The 15,935-nt window shown below is 35.7% G+C and overlaps 1 protein-coding gene across 9 annotated transcripts in view; it reads left to right on the forward strand.

The window, feature by feature from the left end:
- PCID2 (PCI domain containing 2) overlaps positions 1–15,935 on the forward strand; it is a 57,496-nt gene that overhangs the window by 24,105 nt on the left and 17,456 nt on the right. For 4 of the 9 annotated variants that reach the window (XM_072621906.1, XM_072621909.1, XM_072621904.1 and 1 more), the window contains exons 3-7: positions 9,476–9,549; positions 10,543–10,608; positions 11,775–11,816; positions 13,295–13,349; positions 14,637–14,740. In XM_072621906.1, coding sequence (XP_072478007.1) covers positions 9,530–9,549; positions 10,543–10,608; positions 11,775–11,816; positions 13,295–13,349; positions 14,637–14,740 — 287 coding nt within the window. In that variant the 5' untranslated portion in view covers positions 9,476–9,529. Of the gene's footprint in view, positions 1–4,410; positions 4,436–9,475; positions 9,550–10,542; positions 10,622–11,745; positions 11,817–13,294; positions 13,350–14,636; positions 14,741–15,935 lie in introns of those variants that run through there. The other 5 variants (XM_072621910.1, XM_072621912.1, XM_072621911.1 and 2 more) reach the window with 5 other exon arrangements.

The following is a 15,935-nucleotide window of genomic DNA, read 5'->3' on the forward strand; positions in this document are numbered from 1 at the left end:
TCAAGTAAGAGAGGTGGAGGAAAAATTGGGAAGAGAAATGAGAGAGATGCAAAAAAAAAAATCATGAAAAATGGGTCAGCAACTTGCTAAAGCCAAAAAATGCTGAAGAAAATAACATCTTTAAAAATAGGCTAACTCAATTGGCAAAAGAGGGTCAAAAAGCCAATGAGGAGAAGAATGCTTTAAAAAGCAGAATTAGCCAAATGGAAAAGGAGGTTCAAAAGCTCACTGAAGAAAATAGATCTTTAAAAATCAGAATAGAACAGATGGAGGCTAATGATTTTATGAGAAACCAAGAAATCACAAAACAAAACCAAAAGAATGAAAAAATGGAAGATAATGTGAAATATCTCATTGGAAAAACAACTGACCTGGAGAATAGATCCAGGAGAGACAATTTAAAAATTATGGGACTACCTGAAAGCCATGATCAAAAAAAGAACCTAGACATCATCTTTCATGAAATTATCAAGGAAAACTGCCCTGATATTCTAGAACCAGGGGGAAAAATAAATATTAAAAGAATCCACTGATCACCGCCTGAAAGAGATCCAAAAAGAAAAACTCCTAGCAACATTGTGGCCAAATTCCAAAGTTCCCTGGTCAAGGAGAAAATATTGCAAGCAGCTAGAAAGAAACAATTCAAGTATTGTGGAAATACAATCAGGATAACACAAGATCTAGCAGCTTCCACATTAAGGGATTGAAGGGCATGGAATATTCCAGAAGTCAAAGGAACTAGGACTAAAACCAATAATCACCTACCCAGCAAAACTGAGTATAATACTTCAGGGAAAAAAAATGGTCTTTCAATGAAATAGAAGACTTTGTAGTATTCTTGATGAAAAGACCAGAGCTGAAAAGAAAATTTGACTTTCAAACACAAGAATCAAGAGAAGCATGAAAAGATAAACTGCAGAGAGAAATCATAAGGGACTTACTGAAGTTGAACTGTTTACATTCCTACATGGGAAGACACACACACACACACACACACACACACACACACACACACACACACACACAGAGCACAGGGTGAGCCGAATAGGATGGGATCAAACCAAAAAAAAAATGAAATTAAGGGGTGAGAGAGGAATATATTGGGAGGAGAAAGGGAGGAACGGAATGGGGGAAATTATCTCTCATAAAAGGGGCAAGTAAAAGACTTTTCCATGAAGGGAAAAAGGGGGGAGGTGAGAGAAAAAACACGAAGCTTACTCTCATCACATTCGACTCAAGGAAGGAATAAAATGCATACTCATTTTAGTATGATAACCTATCTTACAATACAGGAAAGTGGGGGAGAAGGGGATAAGCAGGATGGGGGTAAGGATGGAGGGGAGGGCAGTGGGAGGAGGGAGCAATTTGAAGTCAACACTCTTGGGGAGGGACAGGATCAAAAGAGAGAATAGAAGCAATGGGGGGCAGGATAGGATGGAGGGAAATATAGTTAGTCTTATACAACACGACTATTATGGAAGTCATTTGCAAAACTACACAGATATGGCCTATATTGAATTTCTTGCCTTCCCAGTGGGGATGGGTGGGGAGGGAGGAAGGGAGAGAAGTTGGAACTCAAAGTTTTAGGAACAACTTTTGAGTATTATTCTTGCTACTAGGAAATAAGAAATACAGGTAATGGGGGACAGAAAGTTATCTTGCCCTACAGGACAAAAGAAAAGATGGGGATAAGGGAAGGGAGGGATGATAGAAGGGAGGGCAGATTGGTGGTGTAGGGTAATTAGAATGCTCAGCGTTTTGAGGTGGGGGAGGGGAGAAATGGGGAGATTGGAACTTAAAATTTTGTGGAAATGAATGTTGAAAACTTAGATAAAAAGAAAAGAAAAAAACAACCAAAAGTTTTTACTGATTTGTTTAACTAATTTCTCATGCAAATAAAATTTTTATGAGAATAATCTACATGTATATGAAGGGCATCCTTGATGAGGGTATAAGAAGGGAAACAAGGCAGCCTTTTTGTAAGTGCATTGGAGAGTAGATCCCATCTTTATATACCACAAGTGACTGAAAGGTATAGAGAATGTAAGATTCTGCTCTGCTTATTTATTATTGACAATTTCTTTTAAAGCTTGAATGAATAAAGTGCAGACTTTAAGGGCTTCGTCTTCAACAGGGTGTCTCATGCATATGTGAAGATGATTTAAGTTTTTTTTTTTTAACATAAAAAACAACAGATTATCTTATTTTCCCTTCTTGGTAATATCAAATGAAACATAAAACAAGGAAACATATGTTTGCCAGAGTTACTCACCAGAGTCATGGAAGAGGGCCAGTGCAGAATTCAAGGTAAAGACCAGTTCCCTCTGGATGGCAAGCAGGGTCCTTTAGGTGCTCCTTTTTGAGATAATGTTATGCTAGAGTAAGTTCTGGACCATTTCAGAATGATTTCCTGTATGTGATCCATGATTATGTGAAAGAATATGACTTCATCATCCACACAATAGAAACCAAGTGGATGAAGAAATACCTGTTGTTCAGACTATGATGTTCAGTTGAATGGACAGCCTGTAAAGATCATCCATTGATAGATAATCAGATGGCCTTATTCAGATACTGGAAAATGGACAATGGGTTAGTTGGGCCCAGAATTTAATAAAAGGAAGAGAAAAGGACTGGATGCCTTTGATATATCATAATTTTTTAGTGGTCTTGATCTTCTTGATCAGGCCTTGAAAGACTTACCTCTTTTAAAAAAATATTTTTCACTCTACATCTTTTCAACTTTTACATTTTCTCAATGATTCCAGAGAGCCATCCCTTATAACAAAGAATAAAATGAAGAGAAAAAACAGTTGAGCAAAACTAAAAACCAACATAATGATTATATAACGTCTGTTTTCTATACCATTCCATACTCATAGCTCCCCCCCCTCCACTTTTGTGGAGAAGGAAACAAGGTGCCTTCATACACACATGCGCACACACACACATGTTTCATCATTACAGTTTTAAGTTTTGATTATTTTATTCTTTCTGCTTACAATGCAAATATACATATACATATACACACATATATATACATATACATATGCAATGCAGGCACTGAAAATGCTGTTTTCCCAGTTCTGCTTCTTTTCTTTGCATCATTTCATATGACTTTTCCCATACATCTCTGTATTTATCATATGTGTCATTTATTAGATCTCAGTAATATTTCTTTACATTGTGTACCATAACTTAGTTTTTTTCCCATTGATAGAAAACCCATCTTTTCAGTACCATTATTCTTTAAGTATTCTTGTTTGGCTATGAATCATAGAATACTATAGTCTCCATAGAACTGAAGTTGAGGATAACCTACAGGGCAGTGGAAAGGTATATGGTCAGTTGAGTAGCTGCAGCATATTACAGAAATGGAGTAAATCAGAAGTGGCATAAAGAATGTCAGTAAAGAAATGTACAATTGAAAAACAGGGGCTAGTTACAAGACAGGAGAGAAAGAAACAGCAGAAGCCCACATATTCCATTAGTACCTTTGTGATGTCAAGAGAAAGCAAGGCAGTCCCTAGCATGGTAGTTAGATCCTTAGTCGTGAACTTAATGGAGATATGTAAACACAGCCCGGAAGGGGTTGTGATTTATGTAACTGGAGAGAATATCCACAAGTTGACTATTAACCACATTCTTTATGAGAATAACTTGATAGTAAATAAGATAAGAAGTTGGATTAAAATGAAATGTCAGACTTTTTCATGCTCAGACTCCTGAGGCCAAATTTTTTTCTTTCTGTTTTAAGATACTCTGATTCATGGTTTCATCAATGTGCACATTCTCTCCCATAAATGTTGTTTGTCATCTGAGTACCACCCAGCATTCTGATCAGGCCTTCCTCAATTTCTTTTGACACTACGAGGATACCAGTTAAGCACATGAGCTGTCTGTCATTTATCCATCCATCGTCTTTTTTGATTATGCATGTCTGATGATATCCTTACTCCAGTTCCTTTTTTGCAGGTTCTTATTTGACTTACTGCCTTCTAAGGGTTCAACTTCAGTAAGTCCCTTATGATTTCTCTCTAAGGTAAATCTTTGTTTTATGGATAGACTTGAGGTTATTACAGAAACTTTGTAATTTCCCAGAGGCAATAGAACCTGCTCTTCCCCTGCTCAATTCCAAACCCAACTCAGTATTCATGTGCAGGCCTGTGAGCTTTGAGTGGTTGTAGCTCTTGCCCAGAAGACTCAATAATGTTACAGGGCTAGATCCAGCCGGCACAATGTTATCTGTAAACAGGATCATTTGGTAGAACTGATCATCTGTGCAGTATATCCTTGATTTAGATTGTACTGGATCTCCAGCGTGAAAGTGATGAAGACTGTTGGTGGGGTTATCAACTGCTCCTCCCATTTTGGAACTATCTCCATAGAACTGTAAAGCTGTACATACCCTTTGATCTAGCAATACCACTGCCAGGTCTGTATCAAGATTTTTTTTTTTTTTTGTATATGAAATTTGGAACTTTTATTGTATATAGCTGGTCTTTTTAGACTATCCATTAAATGTGACAATATGAATAGTAAATGCCCTGCTTGTTCCTTTTGAAATTTCCCTTTTTATTTTTTTTATTATTATTTTTGGACAATAATTATGCTTATTTTTTTAAAAATTAATTTATTTAACTTATAGCATTCATTTTCACAAAATTTTGGGTTCCAAATTTTTTCCCCATTTGTCCCCTTCCCCCACCCCAGAACACCGAGCATTCTAATTGCCTCTATCACCAATCTGCCCTCTCTTCTATCGTCCCTCCCTTCCCTTGTCTCCATCTTCTCTTTTGTCCTGTAGGGCTAGGTAACTTTCTATACCCCATTGCCTGTATTTCTTATTTCCTAGTTGTATGCAAGAACAATACTCAACAGTTGTTCCTAAAACTTTGAGTTCCAACTTCTCTTCATCCCTCCCTCCCCACCCATTCCCTTTGGACTAACTATATTTCCCTCCATCCTGCCCCCTCCCCCCCCATTGCTTCTATTCTCTCTTTTGGATCCTGTCCCTCCCCAAGTGTTGACTTCAAATTGCTCCCTCCTCTCATTGCCCTCCCTTCCATCATCCCCCCACCCTGCTTAACCCTTCTCCCCCACTTTCCTGTATTGTAAGATAGGTTTTCATACCAAAATGAGTGTGCATTTTATTCCTTCCCGTAATCAGATGTGATGAGAGTAAACTTCATGTTTTTCTCTCACCTCCCTTCTTTTTCCCTCCACTAAAAAGTCTTTTGCTTGCCTCTTTTATGAGAGATATATTTCTCTCTCACTGCTTGATTTCATTTTTTTAAGATATGATCCCATCCTTTTCAATTCACTCTGTGCACTCTGTCTCTATGTGTGCGTGTGCGTGTGTGTAATCCCTCTTGGTGCCGCGTGGCCAAGGCAGGGCTGGGCTTTGCTCCGGGTCCATTGCACGACGGACCCTTCGGGTCAGTTTTTCAGGGCTCTCTGATACAGAAATCCCCTCCAGGCCGTTATTCTGTGGCTTCTGCTGCTCCAGAATTTGTTGGGAGTTCTTCTTTACAGGTAATTTATGGGCTGTGGGTTTGGAGCTAGCATATGTGTATCTTTCTACTCCGCCATCTTGGCTCCTCCCGCTGTATCAAGATTTTTTAAAAAAAGGAAAAGGATCTATATGTATAAAAATATTTATAGCAGCACTTTTTGTAGTGGCTAAGAATCAGAAATTGAGGAGATGCTTATCAGTTTTATAATCCTTTGAGTTTAATTTCAAATTGCTCTCCAGAATCAGTTCACAACTCCCAACATTTCATTAGAGTTCCAATTTTCCCACATCTCCTCCAACATTTATCATTTTCCTTTTTTGTCATGTTAGCCAATCTTATAGGTAGTACCTCAGAGTTGTTTTAATTTGTATTTCTCTAATCAGTAGTGATTTAGAGCATTTTTATGTGAACATAAATAGTTTTGGCTTTGAATCATAGAATACTGAAAATTGCCTGTTCATATATCCTTTGACCATTTCTCAGTTGGAAAGTACCTTTATCAGAGAAACTTGTAAGTTTTTCCCTCAGTTTTCTGTTTTCCCTCTAATCCTGGCTACGTTGGTTTTGTTTGTGAAAAACCTTTTTTCCCCCCACTTAATAGTATCTTATTTTTTCCAATTACGTGTAAAGATAGTTTTCAACATTCACTTTTGTAAGATTTTGAGTTCCAGATTTTTTCTCCCTCACTTCCTCCTATATCTCCTCCCCAAGACAGCAAGCAATCTGATGGCAGATCAGGATAATAAGACAGTATATGTGTATGGTCATATTAAACATATTTTCTCATTAGTGATGTTGTGAAAGAAGAAACAGAACAAAAGGGAAAAAAAAAACTAAAAAAACCCCAAAAAGTATAAATAGTCTGCTTCGATCTGCATTCAGGCTGCATAGTTCTTTTTCTGGATGTAGATGGCATTTTCCGTCATGAGTCTTTTGGAATTGTCTTGGATCATTGTACTGCTGAGGAGAGCTAAGCCAATCGTAGCTGATCACCTGTGTAAAACCTTTTTAAAATTACCCATTTTATTTCGTGTAATAAATCCATCTCTTGTTTTATCATAAAGTCTTCACTTAACCATAGATATAAAAGTAAAATATTCCATGTTCTCCTAATTTGTCTTTATGTCTAAATAATGTGCCTGTTTTGATCCTATCTTAGTATGCGGTGTGAAAAGTTGGTATATACCTACTTTCTGCCAAACTACTTTCTAGTTTTCCCGGCAGTTTGGGATCTTTGGGTTTCTCAAATGCTAGATTATTACGCTCATTTACAACCGTGTGTTTCATACCTAATTTATTCCACTTATTCACTACTCTATTTCTTAGCCAGTACCAGATTGGGATTACTGCTTTGTTAATAGAGTTTGAGGTGATGGTATAGGTGGGCCACTGTCGTTAATGCTTCTTTTTTATTGATTCCCTTGATATTCTAGACATTTTGTTCTTATAAATTTTGTTATTTTTTCTAGCTCTATAAAATAATTTTTTGTTAGTTTGATTGGTGTGGCAATGAATAAGTAAATTAATTTAGGTAGAATTGACATTTTTATTATATTGGCTTGGCCTAACTATTAACAGTTGATATTTTTTCCAATTGTTTAGCTTTATGTGTATTTAAAAAGGTTTTATAATTTTGTTCATATAGTCCTGGGTTTGTTTTGGTCCCATTTCTTGTTTATTTTGTGGTTAGATTTATCTAGTTCCAAGAGGGAAAATTTGAGGTCCCCCCACTAGTATAGTTTTACTCTTTCCTCCTATAACTCATTTTTCCATTAGAAATTTGGATGCTCTACCATTTGGTGCATATATGTTTAGTATTGATAGTACTTCATTATTTGTGCTACCTTTTTTAGCAAGATATAGTTTCCTTCTTTATTTCTTTAAGTTAGATGCTTTTGCTTTGTTTGAGATCATGAGTGCTACCCTTGCTTTTTTTACTTCAATTGAAGCATAATAAATTTTGTTCCAGACCCTTATTTTTACTCTGTGTTGTGTATCTCTTTGCTTCAAGTGTGTTTGTTGTAAACAGTATATTGGTAGTATTCTAGTTTTTGATTACCTTCCCAGTTATGATTACTGTGTATTTCCCTTCATCTTATTTCTTCCCTATCTCCTCTCTCTCTCTCTCTCTCTCTCTCTCTCTCTCTCTCTCTCTCCCTCCCCACCTTTCCCCTTTCACTTGGCCTCCACCCAAGCATTTTCCTTCTGACTACCAGCTCTGCCAATCTGCCTTCCCTTTTTGTCAGTTCCCACCCCCCCTCTTATCTCTCTCCCCTTTTATTTTCCTACATGGTTAGATAGATTTCTACACCTGAGTGTAAGTTATTCCCTTTGAGCCAATTCTGAGGAGACTAAAGTTCAAACATTACCTACCTCCCCTCCATCTTTCCTTCCACCGTAGTAGCTCTTCTCTACCTCTTCACATGAGATAATTTATTGCATTCTACCTCCCTATTCCCAGTGTAATCCTCTTTCTCACTCATTTTTTTATGTTTGTTTATTTTTGGATATTATCCCATCATACTCAACTTTATACCCTTGCCTACATAACTGTATCTATGCATACATACACCTTCTAATTGCCCTGATAGTTATAAAGTTCTTTTATTAAAAGTATTAGCTTCCCATGTAGGAATGTAAACATTTGAACCTTATTGAATCCCTTATGCTTTCTCTTATCTGTTTACCTTTTTATGCTTCTCTTTAGCTTTTGAAAATTTTCTATTCAGTTCTGGTCTTTTCTTCAGGAATGCTTAAAAGTCTCTATTTTGTTGAAGGTTCATTTTTGTCCCTGAAAGATTGTACTCAGTTTCCCTGGGTAGGTAATTCTTGGTTGTAATCCTTGTTTCTTTGTCTTTTGGAATATTATATTCCTAGCCCCCTTATGTAGAAGCTGCTAAGGCCTATGTAATCCTCTGTCAGCTCCACGATATTTTAATTATTTCTCTGGCTGCTTACAGATTTTCTTCTTGGCCTGGGAGATCTGGGATTTGGCTATTGCTGTGATTCAGTAACTTTTTATTATTATTTGTGTTGCCTTTGTGCCAGATTTCTTGGGTTGGAGGCTAAGAACTATTGCATTTTGTTCTACTTAACTGATCTTTGTGCCTGTACCTTCACTTGAAAGTGATTTAGCCTTAAAAGGTAGACCTTCAGACCAAAGTTTGAAATTGTTGAGGGAAAGTTTATTGAAGGTACTTGGGCTAGACTTTGAAAAGTAGGAGTTAGGCAGAGGAGAGCAGGGAAGACATTTTAGAGTGAGAGAGCCACATGAACAAAGCTGGAGAGATAGGAATTAGCATGTTAAATGCAGAAGACATTATGGATACGAACTTGAGTAGACCAGAAAGTTCATTCTGAGGAATAGTGGAAAATGAAATTGGATGTCGCTAGTGTAAGATTTAGAAATCCTTGTAAGTAATGTAGATAGATGCACACAGATAGGATGTAGTAGGCAGTAGGGAGCCAGTGTTGACTCCTGAGCAAGGAAAAAAATCTTGTAACTTTCTTTGTATGTCTGCGGTGGCATGTGTCCAACGTCAAATCATTTAGATGGGAAGAATCACAGTTCTTGGCAGTATGCTTGAGATTTAGTGGCAAGGTAAACATGAAAGATGACACCAAATATTTCAGTTTCAGGTATTGAGATGATAGCGATATTAATAGGATTTGGGGATATTGCGAAGTTTAGGGAAGAAAAATGTTGTCTGTCAGACTAGCATTGTGGTCTCTATTATAGTATATGTTTGGGTTTATATTGATTCCTAATATTCTGTGTAGCATATTTTTGTACACCTGAATTAAATATGGTTGTGGTGGTGGTTTTGTTTTTTTGTTTTGTTTTACTATTATGACTTCTTTTCTTGTAAAAGGTCTGTTTTAATTTTTTTCTACGTATCCTTTACTTTTGGTGCAGATTTTTTAAATCTTAAAAGTCTGTTCCCTTTTCTATAAATCAGCTTCCCTCTCCAGAAGAGAAGTGTCAACAAGTTTTGGAACCTCCATATGATGAAATGTTTGCAGCTCATTTAAGGTATTAGTAAACTGGTGGTGGGTGGAAGGGAGGCACTTAAATATTCTTAAATATTTTTTTATGATTTTATTTTGGATTTTTTTAATTGAAATTATTAGTAAAAAACTTACTATGACATCTCCTATAAAAAGTTTATAAGGTTAACATTTATAAGTGCTTTGAAGAATTTTCTCCCTATTTCAAGAAACTTGACTTCCTTTATGGTTAAGTTTGTTGGTAATTATGTTTCTGTACATATATCTAATATAAAATAAAATACACCACTTAATCTTTCAGAAAGTATTGTATTTTCATTTGAGTATGAGGAAAATGTATTCATGATTTTATTCGTAATTTCACTATTAACTTGTATAAAAATGTCTTCTTGCCTTACTGCTGGGGAAACAGGCATGGAAGCAAGTAAATATTATTTTTAATAAAAATTCTTAAAACTATTGTTAACTTCTTAAATATCCATTTGGACAAACTATTCTTAAACTAGGATCAGTTTAATCAGGAAGCCTAAATATAGTTACTGAATAAGTGAGAGAGAAGGGCCTAATAAGCTGTTGGGAGATTTCATCCTGGAAGTGAGATAGCCAGCACTTCCTACTGGTTTTCAACACACTGTTCAGGTTTTGGTGGAGTTCCATCCTTTCAAATAGCATGATGAAACTTGATAAGGATTACTTGTCCTAGACATAAGTCTATTTAAAGCTCCTTAACCCTACCACCATAGCTGAGGGCCACTCATCACAGTAGAGGAGCCACCAGAAAGAACTGACTGTCCCCTTGTGGGCTTTCACAAAGTAGTTCCAGATCCCAACACCGTCCGACCTGATCTCTGAGACAGTTGTTTCTTCTCATTTCCAACCATTCTTTAAGTAATGAGTTTGGAGCATTCATCTGTAATTCAGAAACCAGTACAAAGATAGGGTGTTTTGTGGTAAAGGTGGGAGATATGTTTAAACAGTTTTTTTTAAGAATAAATTTTCTAAGACTTTTTTTTAATAGGTGTACCTATGCAGTAGGAAACCATGATTTCATTGAAGCATACAAATGCCAGACTGTGATAGTTCAATATCTTTTTTTAATATCTTTTCCCCCATAAATTAATTATATAATAACTAGAGTGTTTGATTACAGGTTCAAGAATGTAGAGCTTGGGAGGGGTTTTCTATATCTTAATTCAAAAGGAATTGAAAAATATTAGGAAGTAAATTGATTTTAATCTTTCAATTCAACATTAATTAAACAGCACCATAGTACAAGGCACTATGCCAGGTACTGAAGAATATAAGCATGAAAATGACATAGTTCTTCCTTGTGGATAGCTTATAGTTCCTTCGTTAATTCATTCAATAGCCATCGTATGCCTTCTCTTTGCAAGGCGTTATATGACATAGGAAAAGCAAGATGCACATCACTTCAAGATACAAGTACACAGGAAAAGCTCGAAGTGCTGTCTGGCTTAAGTATTTAAATTCATACAAAAATTATGTCATAGGGTGAAATATTGAACCATATTCTGATCGAGGATTTTGTTAATGTTTCCTTGGTAAAGGACAGTTATTTGTTTAATTTTAAGTTTTAGTCCTTAATTATATCAGTTGGTTGAGCCTGAGTCATGGAATCATACATTTAAAACACATTACTTTTTTTATGGTGACAAAAGACCTTAAGGCAAATTTAGTTTTTCAAACTAACAGGTCATTAGCTTCGTTAATAGACATGTAGCCAGAACTCCGATTGTTGATTGAACTAATTTTTATTTCCTATCCTAGAGAAATAATCTATTCAGTCTTTTACTATCTGACATACAATCATAAGAAATTAGAACTTTATTGTCTTTAGATATTAGATCTTCTTGTTCTAAAATCTGTGATCCATTAAATAAGCTTTTGTATAACACACTTCTGAATTTTTGCCATTATGAATATAATGATATGATTGTTTAGGGTGGGGAAATCCAAATAGAATTTTTGAAATTATACTACATGATTTTCAGTGTTGTTATAGCAGCATAATCCTGAACTTTGGGGCAGTAATTGGGAAGAAAAATTATTTTAGACTATTCACACCTGTTGAAATTCAGTAACTTGTAATATTAGTTTATGAAAATGAATTGTGAAGGTATTAGTAACATAATTGGAAAATGGTAAAGATGAATGACTGTTTCTTAAACTACCTATAAATGTGGTATATTTTGAGTTCTAGAATATGTCATATCTTCCTTAATAAAACACATCTTTCCTGCGAGCATTTCAAGCCCACAAAGAAGAAAACTGGTAAGTACTATGCTAAAACAGTTAACTTTTAAGTGGCAAATATTTTTTGGATCTTATGCTTCTCTAAGCTGTAAATGTCTATTTTCTTGGTGGATTTCTCATTGGCATGCCATCAAGACTACCATGTAAAATTTGGGGCTTATATTATTAGTAAATAGCCTTTTATTTCAACTGTTCCCCCCCTCCCAGTTTATTTTTTTCTCCTTTTAAATTTTTGAACTGTTTTGTTTCTTGACAACATATAAAATTCTTTATAATCTCTTTTGTTTTACCTACCTTCATTTTTATGCCCCTCATGTATATTTTTGTAGCAAAAAATGAGAAAGAGAAAAATAAAGCAGTTTCTCAACATTAACCAGTACAGTAACTTCTGACAGAATGCAGTGTTGTTCAACACTTGTATTTCCTTGTCTTTGCAAAGAAGAGAATACTTTTGCTCATCTTTTTTTTGTAGATAAGCACGTTTGACTCCCAATTTTGATTTTAGACTTTGTGTAGATGAAAAGACTTACTTTTAGGGATGTAGTATGTGACATTTAGTAAATCTCTGCTCTGGTCAGAACAGTTTGCTGAGCATTAGAGAATATGCAAAGTTCAGATAACCTGTGATCCCTGCCTCTCATAGAGCCATAGTCTAGTAGTGGGGATAAAACAGGCACACACGCACACACAAATGAAATATTAAATCAACACATTAAGGAGATGCAGTGTGCCAGATGAGATCATGTAAGTAAAGCCCTTCACAAACTTTAAAGTAGTAGATAACATTATTAATTATCATGGTGATTGGATGGGTAGGGGAAGCACATGACTGACATTCACACATGACATGGCATTCAAGTTGACCTTAAAGGACAGGTAGGAATTAAGCAGATGAAAGATGGAAGATATTTTAGGCATAAGGAATGTTGTAAACAAAAGGCTAGAGCAGGGGTTCTTAACCTAGAGATTGTGAACTTTAAAAAGAAACCCCAGCATTTTGTTAGCTGTATTTCTATGTGATTGATTTTCTGTGTAATTCTGTGTCGTTTATTTTAGGTATATAGAAACATTATTTTGAGAAGGGGTCCATAGGCTTCACCATACTGTCTGTGGGATCCATTTACAATGCCATAAAGTTTAAGAAGCTCCAGCCTAGAGGATACACAGGGAATGTTGGGAGATAGAGGTTAAGTTCAATTTGGCTAAAGCATAAAGTAAGTGAGAGTAATATTAGAAAAGTAGGGTGGTATCAGTTGTGGAGGACCTTGATGGCCAGTAGTTTTAACTTTTCTTGATGGACCACTGTAGAAAATTTTTGAGCAGAAGAGAACATGCTTAAATCATATATGTTTAAGGAACATAAGGTTAATAGTTTGGTAGAGTACAGGTAGACCACCTGGAAAGTTTTAGGAGAAAATTACTTAACAGAAAATTGCTTTATATAAAACTTAAAACTTTGTGTAAAAACTTAAAAGTTTTAATTGTTATTTCTCTAGGGCTTTGCCTATTATGTATGCTGTAGCACTTGACCTTCGAGTTTTTGCTAATAATGTAAGTAGCCGTAAAATATAGAATGTCATGATTGCTTAGTAAACTGTCAGCTCAGTGCTTAAAATCTACTATTAGCTCCTGCATAATTTCATTGTCATTTTTCCCAAAATTTCAAGAATTAGGATTATTTGGCATGGAGAAGAAAATCTTTGACTAATATGCACTTTATGACTTGTTAAATATATAAAAATAAGTGCTGGGATTCTGAGAGGATATTTGTGTGGATAGGTTGAATAGTTGTGTGTGTAGCTAGCCACAGATGTATGATTCTTGTCATGTAGTTACCAAAGGGGCTTCATTCATTTTAGAGGGATTATTCTGCCAATGCTTCTTTAGGAGACAACACTCTTGTTTTTCTTTCGTTGCAAGAGATAAGCCCTCTTTCAAGCAACTATACCATAGGAGGGTATAGATTCAAGGGACAGCTAAAGTCTTCTCTATTATGGGTGTAGCGAGGCATTGACTAGTGCTAGGTTATACAGATGTGTCTTCTGTGGTGGCTGGGCATGTGACAGGATAGTCAGAGGATATGAAAGGAAAGAAGCAAGGACTCTTTCCTTTTACTTCCCAATTTATGACCTTTAAACATATGAAAATCTGTTATTCCATAGTATTGACTCAGTCATCCTTTGTCTTTACTGAAGATGAAACTATAAATGCAGCACAGGCATATTAAATTCTTTTCTTGGTATTCCCATCACTTAGCAGAGTGCCTGGTACGTAGTAAATGATAAATAAATTCTTGTTCACTGACTGATTGATAGGAGGAATAACTTAAATAATTCCTTAGTTGAATTTTGAATAATTTATTTTCCTGTTTGGACCTGTGATTTCATCAATGTGAAGAACTCTGTGGTGTGGAAACTCCTTCCATGAATGTAGGTCAGCAACTTTTCTGCAGCTGATTGCCCAAAATTCATTTTAAGAGGTTATGTATCTGACTTGCCCCAGGTTTGATTTGATCTGGCTTCAGTGCTAGCTCTCTATTCACTGCACCATGCTTCCACTCAAATCATTTATTATGAAGGTAAAACTGGTTAAATTGGAATATGTTACTTAGGGGAGTCAGGATACTATTGAGTCTTATGTAGTTTTTAAAAAAAAATTGTTTTTAAATGCTTTAAATATGGTAGCATAGATCATCTAACTTCTCAGAGTTTATTCTACAATTATGAATTTATATTTTAGCCTTAAAGCTAGATATTTTATACTTTAAAGTTATTCTGAAGATTTGTTGAATTTATAATGTAATCCAAGAAAAACCCAAAACACTTTGTTTTCTGTTAGGCTGACCAACAGTTGGTGAAGAAAGGAAGAAGTAAAGTTGGGGATATGTTGGAAAAAGCAGCTGAATTACTGATGAGCTGTTTTAGAGTCTGTGCCAGTGATACGTAAGTAAAGAGTTGGGTTTATATTTAATTCAGTTCTCCAAATCTTTGTTGAGTGCCTAGCATGTGTAGATTACTGTGCTGAGATTGAAGAGGCATACAAGATGAGTAGGACAAAATGCCCTCAGGAATTTACTATTTAGTAAGATGTAATCACTAAGGATTCTTTGTAATAGCTGTCATTCATGAGTTATTTAATCTTGTTATTGTGTGGTGCTGAAAAATAGCCAGTGGGTTGGCTGTTAATCAGCACAATTTTTTTCATTTGCTTTAATCACTCTAATTGCTGTGCATATCCCCAAAATTTTCAAAGAAAAATTATAGATTAGCAGGTAAAATAGATTAAATTCTATTTTAAAGCACTAGAAATTCTAGAAACACTACAACACAGCTGGATATGCAGACTAGAATATAAAGTATTGCCCATTAAACTGTGACTATCAGGGACAGCTTGCTTTTCCTTTTAAGTATATAATTAACCAAACTTGTAATTTTCAAAAACTGTCTTGCTTGTCTCATTTCCTTTTAGCCTTCAGTTCTCTTTGCATTTTAGAAAATGCTTTGTTAGTCTTTCCCTCTTCCTTCTCCTCCACTCTCTCCCTTCCCTCCTCTCCTATCTCATTCCCTCTTCCCCTTTTCCATCATTATAGACCCTTTCCCTTTTATTACCCTTTCCATAATTAAAAAAAAAATTTTTTTACCCCTTTAATAAAAAAATTCCCATATTGGCCATATATGTGTCTCATTCTACACCTTGAGTCCATTGTTTCTCTGTTAGAAAGGTGGATAGCATGCTTCATCATAGCATTCTGGTATCATGGCTGATGACTGCATACAATACTATAAATTACCATGAGAGTAAACTGAAGTACATGAAGTCAGCTAAAGTGTGTGCTTTTGTGTCAAAGGGGCATGAAAAGTCATGGTTACCTTTTGGTCAAGGTCATTTTGAGCCCTCAAGACAGTCCATCCTGCCCAAAAGCCCAACACTTTTCCCATTTTAGAGTGTGCTGGTCACCACATAAAGTAAACCTTTATTCCTAACAAACATCACTGCTAACACTCACTCATTACTTTGCTCTTTCTTATTTCTAAGATTACCAACGTTGCAGTCTTTGGCTTACAGAGCTTTCCGTACTAGAACCTACTCTCTTTGCCTGGCTACTGCCCTTTGCCCAATGGTTGCCCCCCTGTAGAC

Source organism: Notamacropus eugenii, chromosome 6, assembly GCF_028372415.1.
Source record: "Notamacropus eugenii isolate mMacEug1 chromosome 6, mMacEug1.pri_v2, whole genome shotgun sequence".
Lineage (NCBI taxonomy): Eukaryota > Metazoa > Chordata > Mammalia > Diprotodontia > Macropodidae > Notamacropus > Notamacropus eugenii.